The following is a 17,977-nucleotide window of genomic DNA, read 5'->3' as shown; positions in this document are numbered from 1 at the left end:
CTTTTCTGATAACCGAATAACAGTACCCGGGGTCCTTGTATAATCCTGTTTGGGTGTTGTGGGGAAATCAGGAGCACTACATCCAAGTCTATGCTCAACGCAACTTATCATGGCTACTCCAACAGTAGACTCCTTTGCTACACCTAGGCCATCCGTTTCAGAGCCGTACTTGCAGTCCGGACCAATCCCCCTGTTTGAACATCACCTCAAGGTCTTGACAGACTCATATTTGAGCTTCTTCCAAGAAAGGCGCGTCTACTCACTCATCCCAATATATCGTCTAACAGTGCCACTGATTCCCGCAGAAAACGTATCGAAGAAGTATAGTGAGCAATATTTGGTATTTAATCACTCGAGATACGCTTTGAACACGCGTTTAGTGTCGAGTCCTTGCTTAAACTTCATCGTAAGGTGAAATCCATCGACAGCTATCTGGACGATCGGACAGAACTTAGTACTGCAAGGAGAGCGTGGAATGAGGTTCGGGATAACGTCGAGAGAGGTTGGTCATACTTCACTTTCAGACCAGCAGCCCCTCATAGATGGTGTTCGCGATACAGAAGCGCAGACCAGACAAGCATTTCTTGCAACGCTCACAGGAGATGTTGTTAATGCCTTGACGTCGCTCAGGGTACGTCTAACCCCTTCTTCGGCGTCTTGTCGAATCTGTAATTGCTGGATGTTAGGAGACGCAGGAGCGTACGCGCAAACGCATCAAAGAGGATCTGAAAGAGTCTGGTAGTGCCTACACTGACTATGCCGAGAATACGCTGCCAAAGCTGAAACGCACTTATCTGAAAAAATGCCAAGAGGTCGAGGTCAGTCATGAAGTAGTTGATCTCTTGCAGTCATCCATAATATCTTTCAAGGACCACAAAGCGGCGGCTGCCGCCGCACCCTCGCAGTCGACTTCTACTATACCTTATCCAGAACAGAGTGGAACTACTTTGAGTACTTCGCGGTCTAACCCCAGTCTGCCGTCCCGGCCTGTTGTCACTGCCCCTCAGCCGTTACGGCCCCTTGATAGACGACCCTCTGGGAGCGCGCCTGGACCACGTAATCGCTCGCCCTCTACATCGGGTACATTTTCTGAATTTGCTCAACACGGTATGATAAATATGGCATATGTCGATTCCGACTTGACTCGACTAAGCGCCTATCAGGGAAAAAACAGTTGAATCAACTCATCACATTCTTAGATAAGAGTGGTACCGTGAAGGAGAGCTTAGGTGTACGCTCAGAAAATAGCGCGCTCCGCGCTGTCCGCGCGAAACGAGAAGCTGATGAGGCTGGTAAGTGACGCGTCGGCGTGCCGTGCGAAGTTGATTTTGGCGCAGATCGGGAATACCGTAAAGGCGTTCATTGGCTGGAGACACTCAGACTCAGGCGCTCTAAGATTCTGACAAGCGGTTATAAGGTAAATTTGTTAAGTAGCCGGCATCATTTACTGGCAGCTGACTACTAGGCACCATTCAGAGTTTGGAGACCTTTGTCTATGAATATTCCACGACAGTCAAGGCAGTGCTGGAGAAATATCTTGATAACATGACGTACGTCTATTTTTAGTTGTATCCGCAGTTCTTAGAATGTCGGCAGGGCAACTACTACGACACAGACACAGTTATCATCCCATGGACGTTCCGTGGTCGACAAGATTTCCCCAGAAAAAGATGTATCACTAGTCACGACCTACATTCCTCGTTCACTAGCATCAGCAATAGCCAAACCAATACTTTACTACAACTATAATGTCGGCGAATGCTGCGACCTTATCTTCGGCTTTAGTCTAGTGGATTATGCGACTGCTCGGGGTCTCGGGGAAGGCGAAGTTCCAAAAATTGTCCGTATCTGTGTCCAAGAAGTAGATCAGAGAGGGTTAGACGCAGAAGGCATTTACAGGGTAAGCTCTTTGGTGTGCTTTTGCTTCAGATGCTGATAGTCATACGCAAGGTGTCTGGCAGGCATGCTGTTGTACATGATGTGAGTCTGTCAGGTTTTTGCAAATTTTATGCCCTTCATCAGACACTCCGCAGCTACAACATAAGATAGAGCGGAACGAGGCCAATTTCAACTTTAACGTCCTTACTGACGATATTTATGCCGTATCCTCACTATTGAAGGTATTTTATTCTTCGGATGCCTATGCGTCGTCACGACATTGACATTTCATTACCAGCTGTATCTGCGCGAGCTTCCGGAACCATTGTTTAGATATCCACTGCAGGATCGTCTGGAGCATACGGAGGATCGAGGCAAGCACTCGAGTATCTAAAGCATTAGAAAATCATCTGACCTTGGATTTAGCGGAACACCAGTCGAATCACTTTGCCCTCCTGCGTTCGAAGATACGGCGGCTGCCTGCCATTCATCGTGCGACTCTGCGCGCTCTGGTTGAGCATCTAACTCGTGTAGCGTCCAATGCGGATAAGAACAAGATGGATGCAAAAAACTTGGCGATTGTATTCGGCGCCGTCATTTTCGGCGAGGATGAAATCCCAAAGGGAGGTGACCTTTTGAGCGTTCAGACATGGAAAGTTAGCCATTTTTTATTTCTCAGATTGCCTGAGCTAATATTTCTACGCTCAGGATACGCTGATGGAGGACATGATCATTCATGCTCGAGAAATTTTCGAGGACCCTCCAGCCGGTAACTCCCCTCCTCTACCTGCCTGCACCACTCGGTGAACCCATGCCTGTGTACTCGTATGGTTCATCACACACGAGGATTGGCAATGTCCCTCCGAGATCTCAATCCCCAAGAAACCCAGAAGACTTCACTCCTCGCCTCCCTGCACGACCGACAGGCAGCATACATCCTTCCCTCCGTGCGAACCCAACTTCGCCAACACGCGTGAATATGGAAATTCCTCCAATGCCACCACGACCTATTCAGGGCGTGGACGATGACTCATGGCCGTCGCCCACCGGTTCTGCGTCAAAGCACACAGAATCAGAGATAGATATATCACCACCCCCATCCCCTTCAGCACTGTCGCCTCTCATATCTCCTGCGGACACAGCAAGTGAATCGGGACATTAGGGTTACTTCTTTCTCATGCTAGACATTGAGTTCATTTGGATGAACCTTTTAACAGACATTTAATCGTTCAGGGTAATTGTAATTTCTCTCAAACTTTCTCTGTGGATAAGTTAGCGTCTACAATATATAGGCACGAACCGTGGTGAAATATACATGTTGTTACTCGTGATTAATGACCGTGCATCCACAAATCCATGAATTCATCAAATGTTACATAGAGATATCCATCGATGAGTGATATTGCTCAATAACCCAGTCCATATCCATTTCCTCCTCTTGATCTCGCTGGGCTTGCCAAGAAGCCTGCCACTCTATGACTCGTGGATGAGCCAAGACTCTGAAAAGCATCATCACGTCAGTCGATACGCCTCAGTGAAAAGCCCAAAATCCCGAACTTTGAAGGATCAAAACCGATGATCTCCAGTCCTTCCAGGCTTGTGGCTCTCGAGAGGGCGACATAGGCTTCACAAAGGCAAATCAGCTTCGAATAGACAATAAGACACGAGTTCAATTGTTCACCTTGTCCCTTCTCAAATATCCTCCTAAGATCAACCTTGACTCGCGTCATGGTTTGACCCTGAGCCTTATGAATGGACATCGCCCACGAAAGCACGAGAGGGACTTGTACTCGTTGCGCTTCGCAGTTGCCTTTCAGGCCCTGGACATTAAATGGCAAGGGGGCGCAGAGCAGGTGCAGCCCATTCGTGAATTTGACGAGCGGAAATCGCTCATGTCTTTCGAACGTGTTTTGATCGAGAGCCACTAAGCCTTCGTACTTGTTTTCGATGTTTTCATCATCAGGGGTCTGATCGATGGTAGGAAGGAAGTCCCCATTTCGGGAACGCTGAGGTGCGACCTCGAGATCGGCAATTTCAATAAGGCGCTCCCGTGCTTCGTGTGTGGTGATAAAGTCAACCACTTTTCCAAGCGAACCGTTGACCAGTTTGCCTTGCAAAAGGTTCTTTGGGAGATATGGTCAGGCTCAGCCAGTAGTCCTTTCAGAAGACCTACCCTAAGAAGCATCACTTGTGCATCAACCTGAATGTGTAGTGAACTGGGAAACACAATTAAGCATACAGCAAGTATCAACCGACCTTTAGAGATATCACTTTCGGAGCAACGAGTCTTTCTAACAGCTGCTCGGCAACATCAACTGGTATTCGCTTTCCTATACATATTGAAGCCCCTAGAGTCCATCGATGTGTATGTCCGTATTTCTCCCGGCAATACGTCGAGATGTGTTTTATTGCATGTCTCGACCTGGCTCTTGAGAGGGAACCTGTGAACCACGATGATCACCGACACGTCACAGCGAGTGAGAGGGGCTGAAATCGCACAGTTGAGTCGGACTTATGCCATCGGGATATTCCACCACACGGCTCAGGTTGAAGAATTCTGTGATGTGCCAATCTTCTAGTGTCCCGGACCTCGTCGCAGAAAGCATGTCAATAAATTCTACATATTGTAAGATGCCTGGAAAACTGCACGGAATCTGAAGTACCCACTGCTATCCGTCTGGCGGAAAACTCTTGTCAGGACAACTGGCTCGTCGATGCAGTGAGACCAGGATAGCGCATCAAAAGTAAAGGTAGGCGGTATTATTGTCGTGGAATCTTGCTCGGGAACAGGTGGAAGCTGGAAGAAATCACCTGACAGAATAAGCTATCTAACCTGTCAGCGACCAGGATAACACAAGGGAAAGAATAGCAACCAATTACCTGTATACCTCCAAAAGGGCGATGGTTTCCCCGGACAATCCGACCTATCTCTTCCTACCGATGAATTAGTAGGATAAAGACGTGGTGCAGGCGTTAAATCGTACGAGCTTGTCAAATAAACGCCCGTCCAGCATTGAAACTGTCAAATTTTAGCACAGCGATCTGATACTGTTGGTCGGACGTACTTTCATCAATTACAAGGGCATGAGTATTTTGCCATCGTTTTCTTGCCCATGAACCCAGGCTGCCCTCCAACGTCTCGACACTTTCCTTGCCCAACCCTATGCCTGCCCAGGAGTGAATTGTTGAACCCCCGATGTTCACACCTGCTATGCCTGTAGGTGCAGTGATAGCAACCCCCCCACGGAACCGAACTCGCAGCAATTCTATAATGGCTCTCAACAAAACTGATTTTCCGGTTCCTGGAAAAATAGTGCGTTGACCACTTATCTTGAAGATCAGCAGCCATGCAAGCTTACCAGCTGGACCTGTGAAAAAGATGTTTTTGCCATTTTGAACCAGGCGAAGAACTCGTTTCTGCTCTTCAGAAAGGTCAACGGCTGGCTGCGATGGAAGTGGTGGGGGTAGTTGAGGTTCTTGCAAAGGGATATAAGGCGGAGGAGGCGTGAGCCTGTCGCTATGTGGTCTTGCCAGTGGCCTGTTCAGGGGTGATTCATACTCTACCCAACGACAACCCGGCTGATGTTCTGGATACCGTCTTGCTCCATAAGAGATCGTCGTGCTTGTAGATGTCAAGGAACTAGATCCTTCCGATCGTTCAGTGCTTACATCCCACGTAACTGTAGCTGTCGGCCAGTACAATATGTTACCACATTCCAAAACCTCGAACGAAGGATGTACACATACTAGTCGTTCGAGTTACAGAAACACCAGATGTGGGTACGTCTGTGAGCCAAGCTTCCGCTTCCTCCAAAGTGTCGAAACCTTTTCCGCTGGAACCACTAAGACCGAGAGTCTTAAACAATAATCAGTTTCGAAACCACGAGCCGGCAGGGGGATACTTACTGCCTTCTGGAACTATTGGCGCATGTCAATACTCAACGTAAGTTACATGACGATAGCTTTCAGGGACCTACATCTCGGAAGTTCGAATAAATTTTTGGGCCTTCGCGGCCAATGCGCACTGCGTAGTATGCTGGCATGGCCAATAACAGACGGTTATCACAGAATGGAGCTTTTAGCGGGAAACACTATTTGAATGTTAAGCCCGGGGGCATGGGACTAAGCAAGCAGGTTACTTATTGGATACTTCAGTAGCCTGCTGGTTTCAACGTTGCATCGTGGTCGGAACGCCGAACGCGCGACGCGCGCCTACTACATAGTATAACTGGGTGTCACGTGATTTAATCAACTAAGTTGTCGCCACATTTGATCAAGTCCCGTACGCTTCCCGAGATTCATCTCTGTCCATGGCCTCAGACTCATCATCCACGTACATCTGGTCACTGAGCATTTCGCATTCCATATTGTTATGCCACTCCAGTACGCGAGGGTGCACCATGACTCTGGCAGCCGCAACAAGGCATGGTTAGTTCGAAGTGACAAAGCAGTCTTGAACGAGAGGCTTACTTATTGGGATGAAAGTTTGATACTTCCAAAGTGCTCATGCTAGTAGCACGAGAAAGGGCGACGTACGCTGAGAGGGCGGCAGTGAACAACCTGTGATAAGTCGTGAGGTTGAAATTACCTTGGCCTTTCTCAAAGATTCGCCCGAGATCCACTTTCACCCTTTCAAGAGTTTGCCCTTGAGACTTATGGACACTCAGTGCCCAAGCTAATATCAGGGGGATCTGATCTTTTTCATATGCTGATTCTAAGCGAAAGTCAGACGGCTCACCTGTCGTCTTCTCGCCTCGGTACCACCATCCGCATTATTGACCGTGAAGTCCGTTGGTACACATAGTAGTTCTCTGCCACACGTGAATCGGACAACAGGCCATTGTGAGTTGTCGTAATTGGCAGGAATTTCGGACTTCGTGGAGAGTCCACCTTTGAGACCTTCTTCCGTGACAATTGGAGTAGCGGACTTCAAAGCTTCTTCAGAAGTATTAAACCTGACCACTTGCCCTACAGACCCGTTAACCAGCTCTCCCTGGACCATATTCTATGGAGCCGTGTGTTCAACTCAAGAGCTCGTTTTAAAAGTATCTCACACTACCTTGATCAGCATGACTTGCGCGCCCACCTGCGATGTGTGAGACAGGGTTGTGTAAACAAAAGGAGTAATACCCACCTTTAGATGGATGATTTGTTGTGCTACAAGTCGTTCCAACAAGCGCCCCATCTGTTCAAGTGAAACAGCATTGTCGTTCGAATCGCGTCCAGGTGTGTCGGTTGCCGAGTATCTGATTCCGTCCCCAGGCAGTGAAATAAGCTTTCTTTGGTTTGCTCCATCGACCTCCGCACGAGTGGGGTATCTATGGGAAGTTTGAGCCTAAAATGACGCAACATACAACCACCCCATACAGCTGTGTTGGCCCGATACCATCCGTATACTCGATTGGGCGCGACAGTCGTTTGAAAGCGTGAATAGAGTCTTCATCCAACTTTCCAAAACGCATCGCGTTGAGCATGTCAACGAATTCTAATTCATGTAGGCGAATGAAGGCGGATTTGCACGTATTGCTCACTTTGCTCCTTTTGCCGAAAAACTCGCGTCAGGACTATAGGCTGCTTGATGCAACGACTCCAACTTTCTGCCTCAAATGCGAACGTCGACGGTATTTGGGATCCCGTTCTGACCGCGATCTGGCACCGGAGGAAGCTGGCAGAAGTCTCCCGAAAGTACCAGCTAAGACCCGCAAACACATTAGAAGCCAGAAGTTAACGGGAGATTATTGGCGTTGTACCTGAATGCCACCAAAAGGTTTTTCCGATCGCCTTACAATCCGAGCAATGGCTTCCTGTGATCCAGAGGTAACATCAGCAGTAAGATTGCAATGTTTCAGCATCATCATACCAGTTTATCAAAGAGCTTTCCGTCGATCATGGATACTGAGTAATGATAGAGTCAACCATCTTATGAATAGGTGTATGCCACAAACTTTCATCTACCACGAGTGTCTCAACACTTTGCCATCGTTGCCTGACCCTTTCAAATTTAGGCTGCCCAAGAAATTTTCCGCCGAGTTTCTTTGCGTCTTCTTGGCCAAGCCCAATTCCCGCCCATGAGTGCACGGTGGTTCCGCTAATGTTAACTGATGCTATTCCCGTTGACGCCGTTATAGCGAGACCGTGGTGGCCGCGCCCACCCCGCATTCGAATGATTTCCCGCAAGAGTACAGATTTACCGGTGCCTAGATAAAATCAGCAACGTAGACGCAGGCAGGTCAGTTTCAATTGCGCACCTGCGGACCCTGTAAAGAATACATTTTCACCCTGCTCAATTCTTCTAAGCACGCATTTTTGCTCTTCTGAGAGAACAATACTATCCGATGGAGGTTCAGGCGCAGGTGTATCAATTGGAGACCAATCGTATCCTTGGGAGGTTGGTGGTTGCTTCGCAGTCTTTGCATATTTGGATCTTGCTACTCCTGACCCAAAGCCCAATGGCACGCTGGACACACCAGACGACGCAGGCTCCGTACTCGAAGACGGTACCGGGGCTTCTGGGACTCAGCAGCGTAGCAAATGGTCGTTTAATTGCTCACTAGTTCTAGGTAACGCAAGCCACTGTTCAGCCTCGACGCGAGATCGAAAACTCTTGTGAACGGCACCGGGCCAACGCGAAACCTGTTGAGACATTTTAAATTGGCGCGCACAAGTCACGGTCTAATCTTGACTCACGTTTGCGTTGCACTAAGATAAAATGGACGTTACAGCCTTTGAGGGTTGTTTCTGCTGAATTTCTAAGAGAAAACTCACCTCGGCCCAAGAGTCGTATATTTTTGGTCCTTCGCGACCAATCCTTACAGCGTAATACTTTTTCGCTGCCTTTGGCATTGGATACTTCAATTATCTCGAGAGGGATTCCAACGTTAACGTGAACGTCGTGGATAGGAGAAGTTGTGCAGTCTGTCACACATTTGTCACGTTCCACACAAAACAGACTTCAGAGAAAAAGAAAAAGAGTGGCAATGGCATTAGCCTAGGTACAATGGAGAACAATGTGCACGTTGCACACCTAATCGACGGGCTTGAATACTGAATAATGGAACGGAACGAAGTAAAAAACGTGTAACACTACTAGTACACTAGGAGCGAGACAGACTGGCAGGCAATACCACAGCAGTATGTGGCGTGTTGGATCTTACGAGAGGTGTTGTGCTGTGTTCTGATGGATCATCATTCAATAGTTCATCTTGGATTCTGGAATGACAATGCTCAAGTCGACCGATATCGTTTGCACTTCCCCACAGGTCACTCGCAATGTGTTCTATCAAGACTTTTGGCACGAGCTTACTTCCCAAAGTACTTTCCATATTCGTGATGCTTGAAGCCCCAATGACAGTGGCATTAAGTAGTATGTCAGTCTGGTTGGCGCATTTTATTTTAAAAGCCACTCACCCGCCCATAGATGACCAGCCCCACTAATAGGTATGTAGGTATGCCATGAGGTGCCCGGCAGTTGGTGATTGGTTGTCGTCAGGACTCGCTGAGCTCCATCGACGCGAGTCTGAACGCGAGCTCTTCCTAGGGTATAGCACGGGTTTGTGACACACCGCGGGTATGGGGGTCACGGGTACGGCGGGTACGGGTACAGTGTCTCGAACTGACACCCGCGCCAACACCGTACCCGAAAGCACGGTATACGAGGGTATACGGATATGCCACTGGTATCACGTGATTCACCATGAAGGGGTCGTCTGTAGGGTCTGGACTTTGTTGGGACTTTGCGTAATGTTTGAGACAGCACTACTGAATCATTTGCTGCCCACAGGATTCAGAAACGCGTCTTAACTGTGTCCCCCAGTTCGAAGTTGGTAATGTTGAGTCCTGTCTTCTGTCTTCGTCACGGATGGCATCATTGCAGGCAACAAAACAGTACTTGCCGCTTCACGCATCTTCCTGTTTACCAGGGTGACAATTAGGCTGGTCTCAGAACAAATCTTATTCCACGAGATGTCGTTTCGTGGTGGAATTCCACGTATGACATGCTGCGTTTTGCAGTCAAGTATCAGAAGCGGGCCATCAAGAATATTACTGGCGACAAGAAACTGCCCAAATTCCGCAAGTATCGATTGGAAGTGGAGCGGGTAAGCGCTCACACCCACGGGTTAGTACGGGTAACACCGTACCCCCCTACCCGTTGGGGTCGGTGTTGACGGGTACGGGTACGGTGTTGATTTTCCGACCTGCGGGTATACTCGTGCTATACCCTAGCTCAGCCTTTTCCTAGTCGCTGCTAAAACGATTTCCAGAAAGCACTGGTGCAAGACATGGGCAACGGCATGAACTTGGTGTGCGGAAGCTCCATTGCATGTTGGGGGTGATTCTGTTAAAGTGGACTGGGTCATCCGGAGAACATCACCTGTGAACGCCTCGTCGGACAGAAGTGTAAACGTACTCGGGCAGGCGCGTTCGAGAAGCATATCGGGAAACTGAAAATTGCAGAGATGCGATGCTTAGATACGGCCCGCTTACAGGGTGAAGGTGCTGGTTCAATGCTGGTTCAATTTTAAGATCCGCAGTCTCTCACGTCCCTGTCACGTTCCAGACACGCATATGATATTCCAACAAATATGTACATTCATGTCTGCGGGAGACAAGTTGGCCACATTGATCAATTTGATGATTAACTGCGTATTGTATTATCAACTTCAAGAAGCACAGTACCCGGCTAAAACATTACTCACATCGCGACTTGTTACTCGGACTTCCAGCTCATCGAGATTCCTTAAAATCGCAGTATGGACCAAACTCCTATTAGCGTTGCGAGTTATGGGGTTGGATCCTGGATGCAAAGCAAACTCCTCATACTCACATCATTGAAAATACAAACCATGTGCTTGCAGCAATCCTTGTCGCTGCTGCAAACCACGAATTCGCCACTGCATGCACTGACAGACATAGATGCTATCAAAACAGTGACAACGGCGAGGAAGGAGAAATGCATTGTTTGTGCGAGGTGATACTATGGGATCTGCCAAGGGGGATCTCGAATAGTAACTCTGAGGCTGGGGGCGGCTGGTGGGGGACACGATATGAAGACAGCTTGCTTTTATGTCCTGCAAACAGTGCTGCCGGAAGATTCGGCAGAAGTCGTGGAGTCTGTCAATTGATTTGGAAGAATGATTAGGCCTGGGTCATAGCGACAAGAAGTATAGGCAGAACTCGGGGTGACCCTAGGGTTCATATTGAGTGGTTCGACAATGAACCAGTTACTACATATCATATGCATCAAGGACGGACACGACACTAAAGCGAAAGCAGGAACACGACTCACACCGTGACCTGTCACTCCAAGGTAACCGCTTCTAAGATGAATTAGCAAGAGTACACAAGCAAAATTAGAGGCATTACATACTCTCGAACGCCCTCCGTCGGAATGTAACGTCAATAATGTACCTTCCCACCTCAGATAAAGCCATCCCACATCTCACTCGATTTATCAATACTACAGGCCGTTTCAGGCCAACGTTCGGTGAGCTGTAAATTTTCAATCGCTACACTACCGTAAATCTGTACAGATCATCTAAGTGTACAACAGGATATTCAATACATAGGTAAGATGCTTGATCAATGAAGATGCGCTGCTAGTACTTATACAACTTCCACGAAATTGGCCGGAAATATTCCCTCTCTGCTGTCGCCTACTTTTCCGGTCCACCTGATTCACAGGTCATGTATTTATTGATGCGGAAATTGGAGGAAAAACTCACCAGTCATCGGTACTATCACTCTTCTTTGTGATAACGATTACATCTCCTCTAGAAAAAGAAAGGTCACCAGCCTGCATGCGATGCAGTAAACACTTGCTCGTCATCATGAGAGAAGAACAATTTCATACCTCCACCGCTTTGAAGTCATAGAGCGCTATCGCACGACTGACTCCATCATCAAGAGGAAGAGACGCTGTGAGGTCTGCTTTAGTTTTAATGAATGGTGCCGCGCGATAGCTTGGCTGATCGTCTGATTCAAAGAAATTGTCATCCGGTGGTGGGCTGGAAGCAAAGGGGTTGGTATAATTCGCCAAGGGATATCGATTAGAAGGTTGGTTGGTAGACGGCACACTCATTGAGCGCGAGTGAGCGCCATTTATGTCGCTTAAGCTAGAGTGTGCAGAGCTAAATGGTGGTAGAGAGTTGAACGGTGACGCAGGGTCATATGGGTCCTTTGTGCTTGGTGGCGTAGAGACACTGTTAAAAGGTCGGTGCCGGCTTTGCGAAGAAGGCGCAGGATCAGATTCGAATTTTGTATCGAAACCAGGACCTGACCGTGGGGCGCGCTCGTAGTCATCCCACGGAGTAGGGCCAACATCAGAGTCCGATCCCCCGCTAGCAAAGTACGACCCAGAATCTCTTCTCCTTCCCCAGTGTTCCGGGGGAAAATCAGCTCCTTTCTTCTTCTTGGCCAAGAATGAAGGCGTACTGCCTTCACTCTTTGGGCTCGCAAAGGCATAACCAGACTGCTCCCGTGCTCTGTCGTCGATCCACTTCCGAGTGCCTGGCAAACCAGTGCATGCTTCGAGAGTCTTCACAAGAGGAGAAGCCCATTCTGGACAAGGGACTGCTCCAGTGAGAAGCATTTTCGCAGTCACGTCCTGTTTGTATGCCAACAGATTTGCATCCTGACGTTCCATGATGACAGAGCCCTCTATGGAAACTCCACCAAATAAGCCTCGCGTTTTAGAATAGCTGTACCTGAATAATTTGGAATGTCAATTTAGCGTACTGTGGGTAGCAGTCGGTGGGCTTACATGGCAGCAACCTTGCCGCTTGAACTCACGGATCCGATCGCTTCACCATTCCGCCCGAGAGGGCCCATCGCGATACTCACATTGCCTCCCAAAGTGAGGGAGCCGGCAGACATGAACGATTTCTAAGCGCCAAGAACTCCGATAAGCGCTCAATGTCACCTGAAGTAGGATAAAGATCGACATACAACAGCCTACAATGACATGTCAGCGGAGAGGCCCAGGGCTTCGGGAAGCATGCAGACCGACCGAAATTGAATTAAGGACAATCAAGAAATCTGTCATCTCCGCGCCCAGTTGTCCGCCAACCCCTAGGCCAGCTGAGCCTATGGCACTTGGAGCAGACCATGCTAATGAGTCCTGTGAGCGGTAGCGATGCATACGTAATATGCGAAATGCCCACATCCGTCATCAAGCTTCGCTATAACGATCCCCGTCCCCGCTCTCGCCGAGAAGACGAAGCCCGCTTTGAAAACAGTGAAGAGGGCAAATCCCTTGGCGTTCTCTAATACACTCCAAGGGATGACCTGCGGTCAAGTGAACTTTCAACTCTTGTCCTGCTAACAGCAGCCAGCTAGACTCACACCGTCAAGACCATTATTCTTGTTGTCCACGAATGACGAAACTGGGTAACTCAGGCTGTCAGTGTCACCATGGTCAACAAAGGAGCCAGATACTCACAAATCTTTGCTGCCTTCGTGCATTCTTTAGGTAGCGTCTGTGGTAGTGGCGTATTGAACTTCATGGTTCGCTACTAAAACAAAGGAGAGCAAGTAAGGACTTGGAGCGCCTATGCTCCGGCCCCCGGGTGCAGCTCGAATCAATGTCATGCACTTGGCTGTGTCTCAAGACCGATCGGGGAAACTGAGTTAATAATACGCAGCAAGCTGCGCGTGACTGTGACCAATGTGACAGAAAGTAAGAAGAGATAGCTATGCAGAGATTATCTACACTATCAATGCAGGACGGTTGGACAGTAAACGCCTATAGGACACGACTTCCAGCTGCTTTGATGGTCCAACAATTTCCACCCGCTTGTTTCTGGACCTTGCGCCGGCAATGATGTAGTGGACGCTGAAGTCATGTGTTCTTGAGACTCATCATCAAGCGATATTAGGGATTGAAGCCGTTCATTCATCACTGTCAGATCACCCGCATCCCATTGCTGCATGCAAACCGTCAAGAAAGGGGGGAAATCAGCCCTTAATTTACTCACCTGCGGTCTCAAAGGACACGTGACAGAAAGGAGCATATCGGATGCTTTCTGCAATTCCGTAAAACCCGAGCTCACCGCCTCGAGGAGAGTGGCCAACCTGTTGCGTACTGGTCGCATCAATCAAATAACAGCGGACCAAATTTGGCTTACACTTCAGTCTTCTTTACCCCTTCTGTCTTACCAGGAGCAAGGGTAGAAGCGATTAGAACAATCACATTCTTCCTGAGACTCAACTCCCCATTTTCCTGACCGTTGTCATATGCATTAATAACCCACGCGGCCCATTTCGCGAGAGCCAAATGATACGAAGGGCCATTTTGTGAGTCTTCTGTCTCGAACGAAACGACATCCATGTCAAATCCTGTACTTGGCTGCTCGTAAAGAAGGATTTCCACAATCCGGGTCGTCAGAATAGATGGGAAGGTAGGATGATATGTTTGTACGTGGGCCAACAACGGAATCCATAACGCAAGTGAACGAGTGAGGAGGCACAAATTCGTCAGACGGAAGGTTTCTCCTCCTAGGTGTTCTAGTCAACGAGAAGCCCAGAATTTGCGAAAATACATACTTCTGAGAGAGAGATACAAGAGCACCCTTCTCAACCAAGGCATCGCAAAGTCTTTCCAGAGCCCACTTCTCTCTAGCATCCTCTTGTTCGATATCATTACCGTCGATGGTATCCCACCCGTATGCATCGGCCGCAAAATCTGCAGCTAGTTTAGCTTCTGCAAGCCACCGCTCAACATCTCGCATGAGTGCATCAATGTCTGGCTGATATTGTTTGCGGAGGGAAGCGTCACGCGTAACAAGTTTCAGCAGTGTCTTGTATTGTTTTAAAAGTGGGGCAACTAGTCGCAAAGGGGTCGCCGTGCGCACTCTAGGAGCTGAAGGGTTTATAGTGGGAAGAAAGTAGTTGTGCAACAGCCATGTCAGTGACTGACCGCGCCAACAAAATATGAACCATGATAAGAATAAGAATATTTTACATTCCTATAGAACAGCTCACCTCCCGTGCTGCTTCCCTGAGCACTTCAAGGCTGGGAAGGTCTTCGTGCGTGGCTGCATGCCTCAATTCCACTAACCAAGAAGGTAACCCTAGCTGGGCGGCGATAGATGCTATAGATCTCGCATATGCACCCGCCTGTAAAGGATCGACGAGACCATTTACCATCCGGATGATTGCAGTGGCATAGTTCTGCCTTATACTCAATCGGGAGGAATGCTGTGGGGTTTCGGAAGAATCGATCAACCGGGCGGTTAAGATCGATAGAGTAGACTCCAGCGCGTGAGGCAATGTAGTTACAGCTCTCCATGCTGATAGCTAAACTCTGTCAGACGACGCTCGAGAATGTTGATTCAAGTGAAGCTTACTCTGTTAATTGCAACCTGTTTCGCCTCAAGATCGCCTTCGTCCATGAAGATCCACGAACAGAGCTGATCAAGCTCGCTGATATTTACCCATGGCACACGTCGGGGCAGTCTCATTTGCAGTGCCGACCCGAATGTCAGATAATTGTGGACGATTTGTCTGTCCGCAGCTGCAAACCGAAGAGCTGAAGTGGCGGTGCAATGATCAAATTTCCTAAAGGAACATGCGAACAACGTTGCAATCAATGCAATGCATGTATCCGGCAGCCGGCATTTCGCACATCTTATGTAATACATCATACTAAAGTACTGCCACAATTGCAATATTAATGTTACCTAGCATAGTAACTGTGCAGGGCATGGTTCTACATCCACTTTTACTCCCGGGTCTAGTCATGATATCGCGCCCAGTTGACAGCCTTCCAGAACTGTCACATTCTCTCGAGATACACGCGACGAGGCCGCTATCAAGCACTGCCCTTTGTCAACCAAGGTTTCATACAAAGGCAAGCAGCCATCGTATCATTTCCCTCAGTTTTCAATTTATACTTCTTCCTTCCTCAAGTTAATCTCGAGTAAACATGGGTCTCAGCCCCAAAGGCATCCTTGCAGCGGTGACAATCGCAATGTATACCCCCTTCCTACTTGCTTCCTTCAAAGTGGTGTCCAAGTACGGTATAGCACGAGGGTGGATCTTGTTGATGTTCTTCTGCATCAGTCAGTCATTTAATTTATTCTAGTCATAGCTTTAACCTGTTTTTTTCTTCAGTTCGAATCATGGGTGGTTCTTTTCTTGTTGCAGCTGAAGAAATTACGCCCGTCCACACTGGACTTTACATCGGTGGTTACGCCCTTGAAGCAAGTGGCCTATCCCCACTGTTACTTTGCACGCTCGGTCTGTTTCACTTAGTGTGCGCCATCATGCTACCAGTTTTGGATGGGATGGGCTGAATACTACCATAGATTCCAGACCCCTGATGGTGGATCAAGATTTAACAAGCCATTGCTCCTTCTTGAACTCCTCGGTTTGGCCGCCGTCTGCCTTACCGTCTTTGGTATCGTCAATTCGTCAAGTTCGAGTGCGAACATCATGCGCCGGACAGGTGTCATCCTCTTTGTCGTCCTATACATTATTGTTGTCGGCATTTGCCTCTTTCTATGGAGCCAAGTCCGCTCTGTCATGAAATACCGAAAGCAGGTGAGCTTTCCAGAGCACGATCACATCTATCCGCCTAAAATTCTTACGCCCTCTCTTCAGCTCCTGAAGGTCATCTCCATCGCACTTCCATTCCTGGCGGTCCGGACGGTGTACAGCGTCCTGTCCATGTTTTCTTCGAGCACGTTTGTCGTTTCGACGACATCCCCCCAACCCAACACTAGCGACCTGGCGAAGTTCAACATACTCACGGGCGAATGGCAAATCTTCCTCGTAATGGACATGCTCATGGAGTATGCGGTTGTGATCATCTACACTGTTGCCGGTCTCGTGCTGCCCCTTAACCTGGATTATAAATCCCCTGACTTGGATCAAGACGAGTACTCCTTGAGCAGGCCTCAATATTGATGGTGGGCGTCGAAGCACCAGTCAATTAGAGTGGCGTCCAATTGTGAAGCGGTAAGTCGGTTTCATAGATTCGATGACACCGTCCTCACTATTTACAAAGTAGTCTACCCACCCAACGACTGCAGATCAGAACGGTTCTGATAGGAGTCTTTATTTAATGGTGTAATGAAAGTGTAACGAAATTTTATTTCTGTCTTGTGTTCAATACCACTGGATATTGATATTTTGCGACTGCATGCTGTCCGTTCTTTCCATCGTCCGAGGGGCGGCCTGCATTTGCTCTATACGACGCAATCTTTCTATGGAAGGAAGCCTGGTTAGGAATATGAAATTCCAATCATGTGTTCATGTTACCACTCTTATGTCGTTTTGTTGATTCGGTGTTGAAGTCCATAGAGAGCCTAGATGAATAACTGGACGATATGTATGACTACCAGTACATTCCCTGCATATCCGTTCATTCTTTCGCCTGCGAGGGTTCGCGAAGCGGGTTCTCTTGTCGTGCTTGGCCAAGCAGCTCGCCCAGACCTTTCTCTGTAACAGCTTTCTATATTAAAAGAGGTCAGCATCAATTTCTTAGTGATAACAGGAACCATAATCAGATGTCCAATGAGCACTGGATCTGAATTAAAACGTCGCTCGGAAAATCATTCCCTGGCAGAGAAAAAAGCCACAACTAAAGGGCCTACCTGAACGCAATCTTTGTACCTCGCCCAGATGCTCCCACATTTCCGGTCGTACTCTTCCTTCTTTTGCTTTGAGTATTCAGTTCTTTGAGCTTGTGGGTGTCCCTTGGTGTTGCCGATCGCAATAGCTGGTTCGAGGTAGCCCTCAAACCAAGTATTGAAGCAAACGTCGTACTCGTTCTTTAATGGCGTACATTCTGGAGACAACGAATGGGCCATTGAATAATTGCTACCAACGCAGGTGAGGAGGCAAAGGGAGAGTATAAACAACCGCCGGTAGGGACTAATGACGAGCTCTAATGACGTGTCGCTGCGGTTAGACTGAGTCACAAGGAAACATAGCCAACCACCGATGTCGATTTAGTCCCGCCAAGCAGAAGGTACCTTGACAGATATCAATCAGGTCATCCAAAAGTACAGTCCTCAAAAGATTAAATCAAGGGATTTTTTCACTACTAACTCAACTAGGTACGGATAGATGTCAGAGCTGCATAGTCAAGCACCTCCCA

At 48.2% G+C, this 17,977-nt stretch overlaps 8 protein-coding genes across 8 annotated transcripts; 2 read left to right on the top strand and 6 right to left on the bottom strand.

Moving 5' to 3' along the window:
* The first annotated feature begins 68 nt into the window (after positions 1-68).
* Positions 69-3,213, top strand: EDB91DRAFT_1108879 (uncharacterized protein). The gene is made up of 16 exons (XM_041317590.1): positions 69-249; positions 306-326; positions 381-502; positions 561-631; positions 687-818; positions 870-1,107; positions 1,164-1,292; positions 1,338-1,417; positions 1,477-1,550; positions 1,597-1,900; positions 1,951-1,980; positions 2,034-2,120; positions 2,177-2,252; positions 2,305-2,534; positions 2,587-2,681; positions 2,725-3,213. The coding sequence occupies exons 1-16, from the start codon at positions 110-112 to the stop codon at positions 3,038-3,040; spliced, it is 2,145 nt and encodes a 714-aa protein (XP_041181233.1). The 5' UTR covers positions 69-109; the 3' UTR covers positions 3,041-3,213.
* A 1,471-nt stretch (positions 3,214-4,684) lies between these two features.
* EDB91DRAFT_756467 (PIF1-like helicase-domain-containing protein) lies at positions 4,685-6,060 on the bottom strand. Its single transcript, XM_041328297.1, has 7 exons — positions 6,018-6,060; positions 5,856-5,969; positions 5,785-5,796; positions 5,626-5,734; positions 4,944-5,564; positions 4,759-4,897; positions 4,685-4,702 (listed from the first exon to the last, which is right to left on the bottom strand). The coding sequence occupies exons 2-6, from the start codon at positions 5,919-5,921 to the stop codon at positions 4,824-4,826; spliced, it is 882 nt and encodes a 293-aa protein (XP_041181232.1). The 5' UTR covers positions 5,922-5,969; positions 6,018-6,060; the 3' UTR covers positions 4,685-4,702; positions 4,759-4,823.
* Positions 6,061-6,613: 553 nt separating this feature from the next.
* Positions 6,614-6,967, bottom strand: EDB91DRAFT_1007178 (uncharacterized protein; the record flags this gene model as incomplete). The annotated part of the gene is made up of 2 exons (XM_041312343.1): positions 6,614-6,883; positions 6,938-6,967. Coding segments are annotated over 2 exons (300 nt in total), but the record flags the coding sequence as incomplete, so codon positions are not given.
* A 585-nt stretch (positions 6,968-7,552) lies between these two features.
* EDB91DRAFT_756640 (PIF1-like helicase-domain-containing protein) lies at positions 7,553-8,809 on the bottom strand. Its single transcript, XM_041328298.1, has 6 exons — positions 8,644-8,809; positions 8,566-8,577; positions 8,430-8,511; positions 8,127-8,384; positions 7,629-8,075; positions 7,553-7,570 (listed from the first exon to the last, which is right to left on the bottom strand). The coding sequence occupies exons 1-5, from the start codon at positions 8,719-8,721 to the stop codon at positions 7,765-7,767; spliced, it is 741 nt and encodes a 246-aa protein (XP_041181230.1). The 5' UTR covers positions 8,722-8,809; the 3' UTR covers positions 7,553-7,570; positions 7,629-7,764.
* A 2,466-nt stretch (positions 8,810-11,275) lies between these two features.
* Positions 11,276-13,483, bottom strand: EDB91DRAFT_1108833 (uncharacterized protein). Its single transcript, XM_041317589.1, has 9 exons — positions 13,316-13,483; positions 13,219-13,259; positions 13,038-13,161; positions 12,884-12,984; positions 12,823-12,828; positions 12,638-12,759; positions 11,729-12,581; positions 11,601-11,671; positions 11,276-11,548 (listed from the first exon to the last, which is right to left on the bottom strand). Exons 1-9 carry the CDS (start codon positions 13,377-13,379, stop codon positions 11,482-11,484), a joined length of 1,449 nt encoding a protein of 482 aa, XP_041181229.1. The 5' UTR covers positions 13,380-13,483; the 3' UTR covers positions 11,276-11,481.
* EDB91DRAFT_1108829 (Las1-like-domain-containing protein) lies at positions 13,484-15,443 on the bottom strand. The gene is made up of 6 exons (XM_041317588.1): positions 15,222-15,443; positions 14,857-15,171; positions 14,444-14,786; positions 14,001-14,370; positions 13,851-13,947; positions 13,484-13,799 (listed from the first exon to the last, which is right to left on the bottom strand). The coding sequence occupies exons 1-6, from the start codon at positions 15,333-15,335 to the stop codon at positions 13,590-13,592; spliced, it is 1,449 nt and encodes a 482-aa protein (XP_041181228.1). The 5' UTR covers positions 15,336-15,443; the 3' UTR covers positions 13,484-13,589.
* Positions 15,444-15,561: 118 nt separating this feature from the next.
* Positions 15,562-17,030, top strand: EDB91DRAFT_755423 (uncharacterized protein). The gene is made up of 5 exons (XM_041328294.1): positions 15,562-15,935; positions 15,988-16,129; positions 16,182-16,416; positions 16,477-16,833; positions 16,908-17,030. Exons 1-4 carry the CDS (start codon positions 15,800-15,802, stop codon positions 16,780-16,782), a joined length of 819 nt encoding a protein of 272 aa, XP_041181227.1. The 5' UTR covers positions 15,562-15,799; the 3' UTR covers positions 16,783-16,833; positions 16,908-17,030.
* Positions 16,898-17,841, bottom strand: EDB91DRAFT_755451 (mitochondrial distribution/morphology family 35/apoptosis). Its single transcript, XM_041328295.1, has 3 exons — positions 17,472-17,841; positions 17,137-17,329; positions 16,898-17,081 (listed from the first exon to the last, which is right to left on the bottom strand). The coding sequence occupies exons 1-2, from the start codon at positions 17,685-17,687 to the stop codon at positions 17,240-17,242; spliced, it is 306 nt and encodes a 101-aa protein (XP_041181226.1). The 5' UTR covers positions 17,688-17,841; the 3' UTR covers positions 16,898-17,081; positions 17,137-17,239.
* Between the last annotated feature and the right edge of the window lie 136 nt (positions 17,842-17,977).

This window comes from Suillus paluster (assembly GCF_016628075.1).
Source record: "Suillus paluster strain FC165 chromosome Unknown EDB91scaffold_7, whole genome shotgun sequence".
NCBI classification, from domain to species: domain Eukaryota; kingdom Fungi; phylum Basidiomycota; class Agaricomycetes; order Boletales; family Suillaceae; genus Suillus; species Suillus paluster.
This window is presented reverse-complemented; position numbering and strand designations above follow the sequence as displayed.

What these genes read in the sequence shown, in the direction of transcription:
- EDB91DRAFT_1108879 (XM_041317590.1), top strand. Translation starts at nt 110, where the DNA reads ATGGCTACTCCAACAGTAGACTCCTTTGCTACACCTAGGCCATCCGTT. An exon ending in AAATATCTTGATAACATGAC is followed by an intron (nt 1,551 to 1,596) that starts GTACGTCTATTT and finishes GAATGTCGGCAG; the next exon opens with GGCAACTACTACGACACAGA. An exon ending in CCGTATCCTCACTATTGAAG is followed by an intron (nt 2,121 to 2,176) that starts GTATTTTATTCT and finishes TTTCATTACCAG; the next exon opens with CTGTATCTGCGCGAGCTTCC.
- EDB91DRAFT_1108829 (XM_041317588.1), bottom strand. Translation starts at nt 15,335, where the DNA reads ATGAGACTGCCCCGACGTGTGCCATGGGTAAATATCAGCGAGCTTGAT. An exon ending in TCAGGGAAGCAGCACGGGAG is followed by an intron (nt 14,787 to 14,856) that starts GTGAGCTGTTCT and finishes TGGCGCGGTCAG; the next exon opens with TCACTGACATGGCTGTTGCA. An exon ending in CGATGCCTTGGTTGAGAAGG is followed by an intron (nt 14,371 to 14,443) that starts GTGCTCTTGTAT and finishes TAGAACACCTAG; the next exon opens with GAGGAGAAACCTTCCGTCTG.
- EDB91DRAFT_755451 (XM_041328295.1), bottom strand. Translation starts at nt 17,687, where the DNA reads ATGGCCCATTCGTTGTCTCCAGAATGTACGCCATTAAAGAACGAGTAC. An exon ending in GGTACAAAGATTGCGTTCAG is followed by an intron (nt 17,330 to 17,471) that starts GTAGGCCCTTTA and finishes CTTTTAATATAG; the next exon opens with AAAGCTGTTACAGAGAAAGG.
- EDB91DRAFT_756467 (XM_041328297.1), bottom strand. Translation starts at nt 5,921, where the DNA reads ATGCCAGCATACTACGCAGTGCGCATTGGCCGCGAAGGCCCAAAAATT. An exon ending in TTCTGTAACTCGAACGACTA is followed by an intron (nt 5,565 to 5,625) that starts GTATGTGTACAT and finishes ACTGGCCGACAG; the next exon opens with CTACAGTTACGTGGGATGTA. An exon ending in TGCCCTTGTAATTGATGAAA is followed by an intron (nt 4,898 to 4,943) that starts GTACGTCCGACC and finishes AAAATTTGACAG; the next exon opens with TTTCAATGCTGGACGGGCGT.
- EDB91DRAFT_1108833 (XM_041317589.1), bottom strand. Translation starts at nt 13,379, where the DNA reads ATGAAGTTCAATACGCCACTACCACAGACGCTACCTAAAGAATGCACG. An exon ending in CACGAAGGCAGCAAAGATTT is followed by an intron (nt 13,260 to 13,315) that starts GTGAGTATCTGG and finishes TGAGTTACCCAG; the next exon opens with TTTCGTCATTCGTGGACAAC. An exon ending in AGAATAATGGTCTTGACGGT is followed by an intron (nt 13,162 to 13,218) that starts GTGAGTCTAGCT and finishes ACTTGACCGCAG; the next exon opens with GTCATCCCTTGGAGTGTATT.
- EDB91DRAFT_755423 (XM_041328294.1), top strand. Translation starts at nt 15,800, where the DNA reads ATGGGTCTCAGCCCCAAAGGCATCCTTGCAGCGGTGACAATCGCAATG. An exon ending in GTTGATGTTCTTCTGCATCA is followed by an intron (nt 15,936 to 15,987) that starts GTCAGTCATTTA and finishes TTTTTTCTTCAG; the next exon opens with TTCGAATCATGGGTGGTTCT. An exon ending in TCATGAAATACCGAAAGCAG is followed by an intron (nt 16,417 to 16,476) that starts GTGAGCTTTCCA and finishes CCCTCTCTTCAG; the next exon opens with CTCCTGAAGGTCATCTCCAT.
- EDB91DRAFT_756640 (XM_041328298.1), bottom strand. Translation starts at nt 8,721, where the DNA reads ATGCCAAAGGCAGCGAAAAAGTATTACGCTGTAAGGATTGGTCGCGAA. An exon ending in GCTTGCGTTACCTAGAACTA is followed by an intron (nt 8,385 to 8,429) that starts GTGAGCAATTAA and finishes GAGTCCCAGAAG; the next exon opens with CCCCGGTACCGTCTTCGAGT. An exon ending in ATTCTTTACAGGGTCCGCAG is followed by an intron (nt 8,076 to 8,126) that starts GTGCGCAATTGA and finishes GATTTTATCTAG; the next exon opens with GCACCGGTAAATCTGTACTC.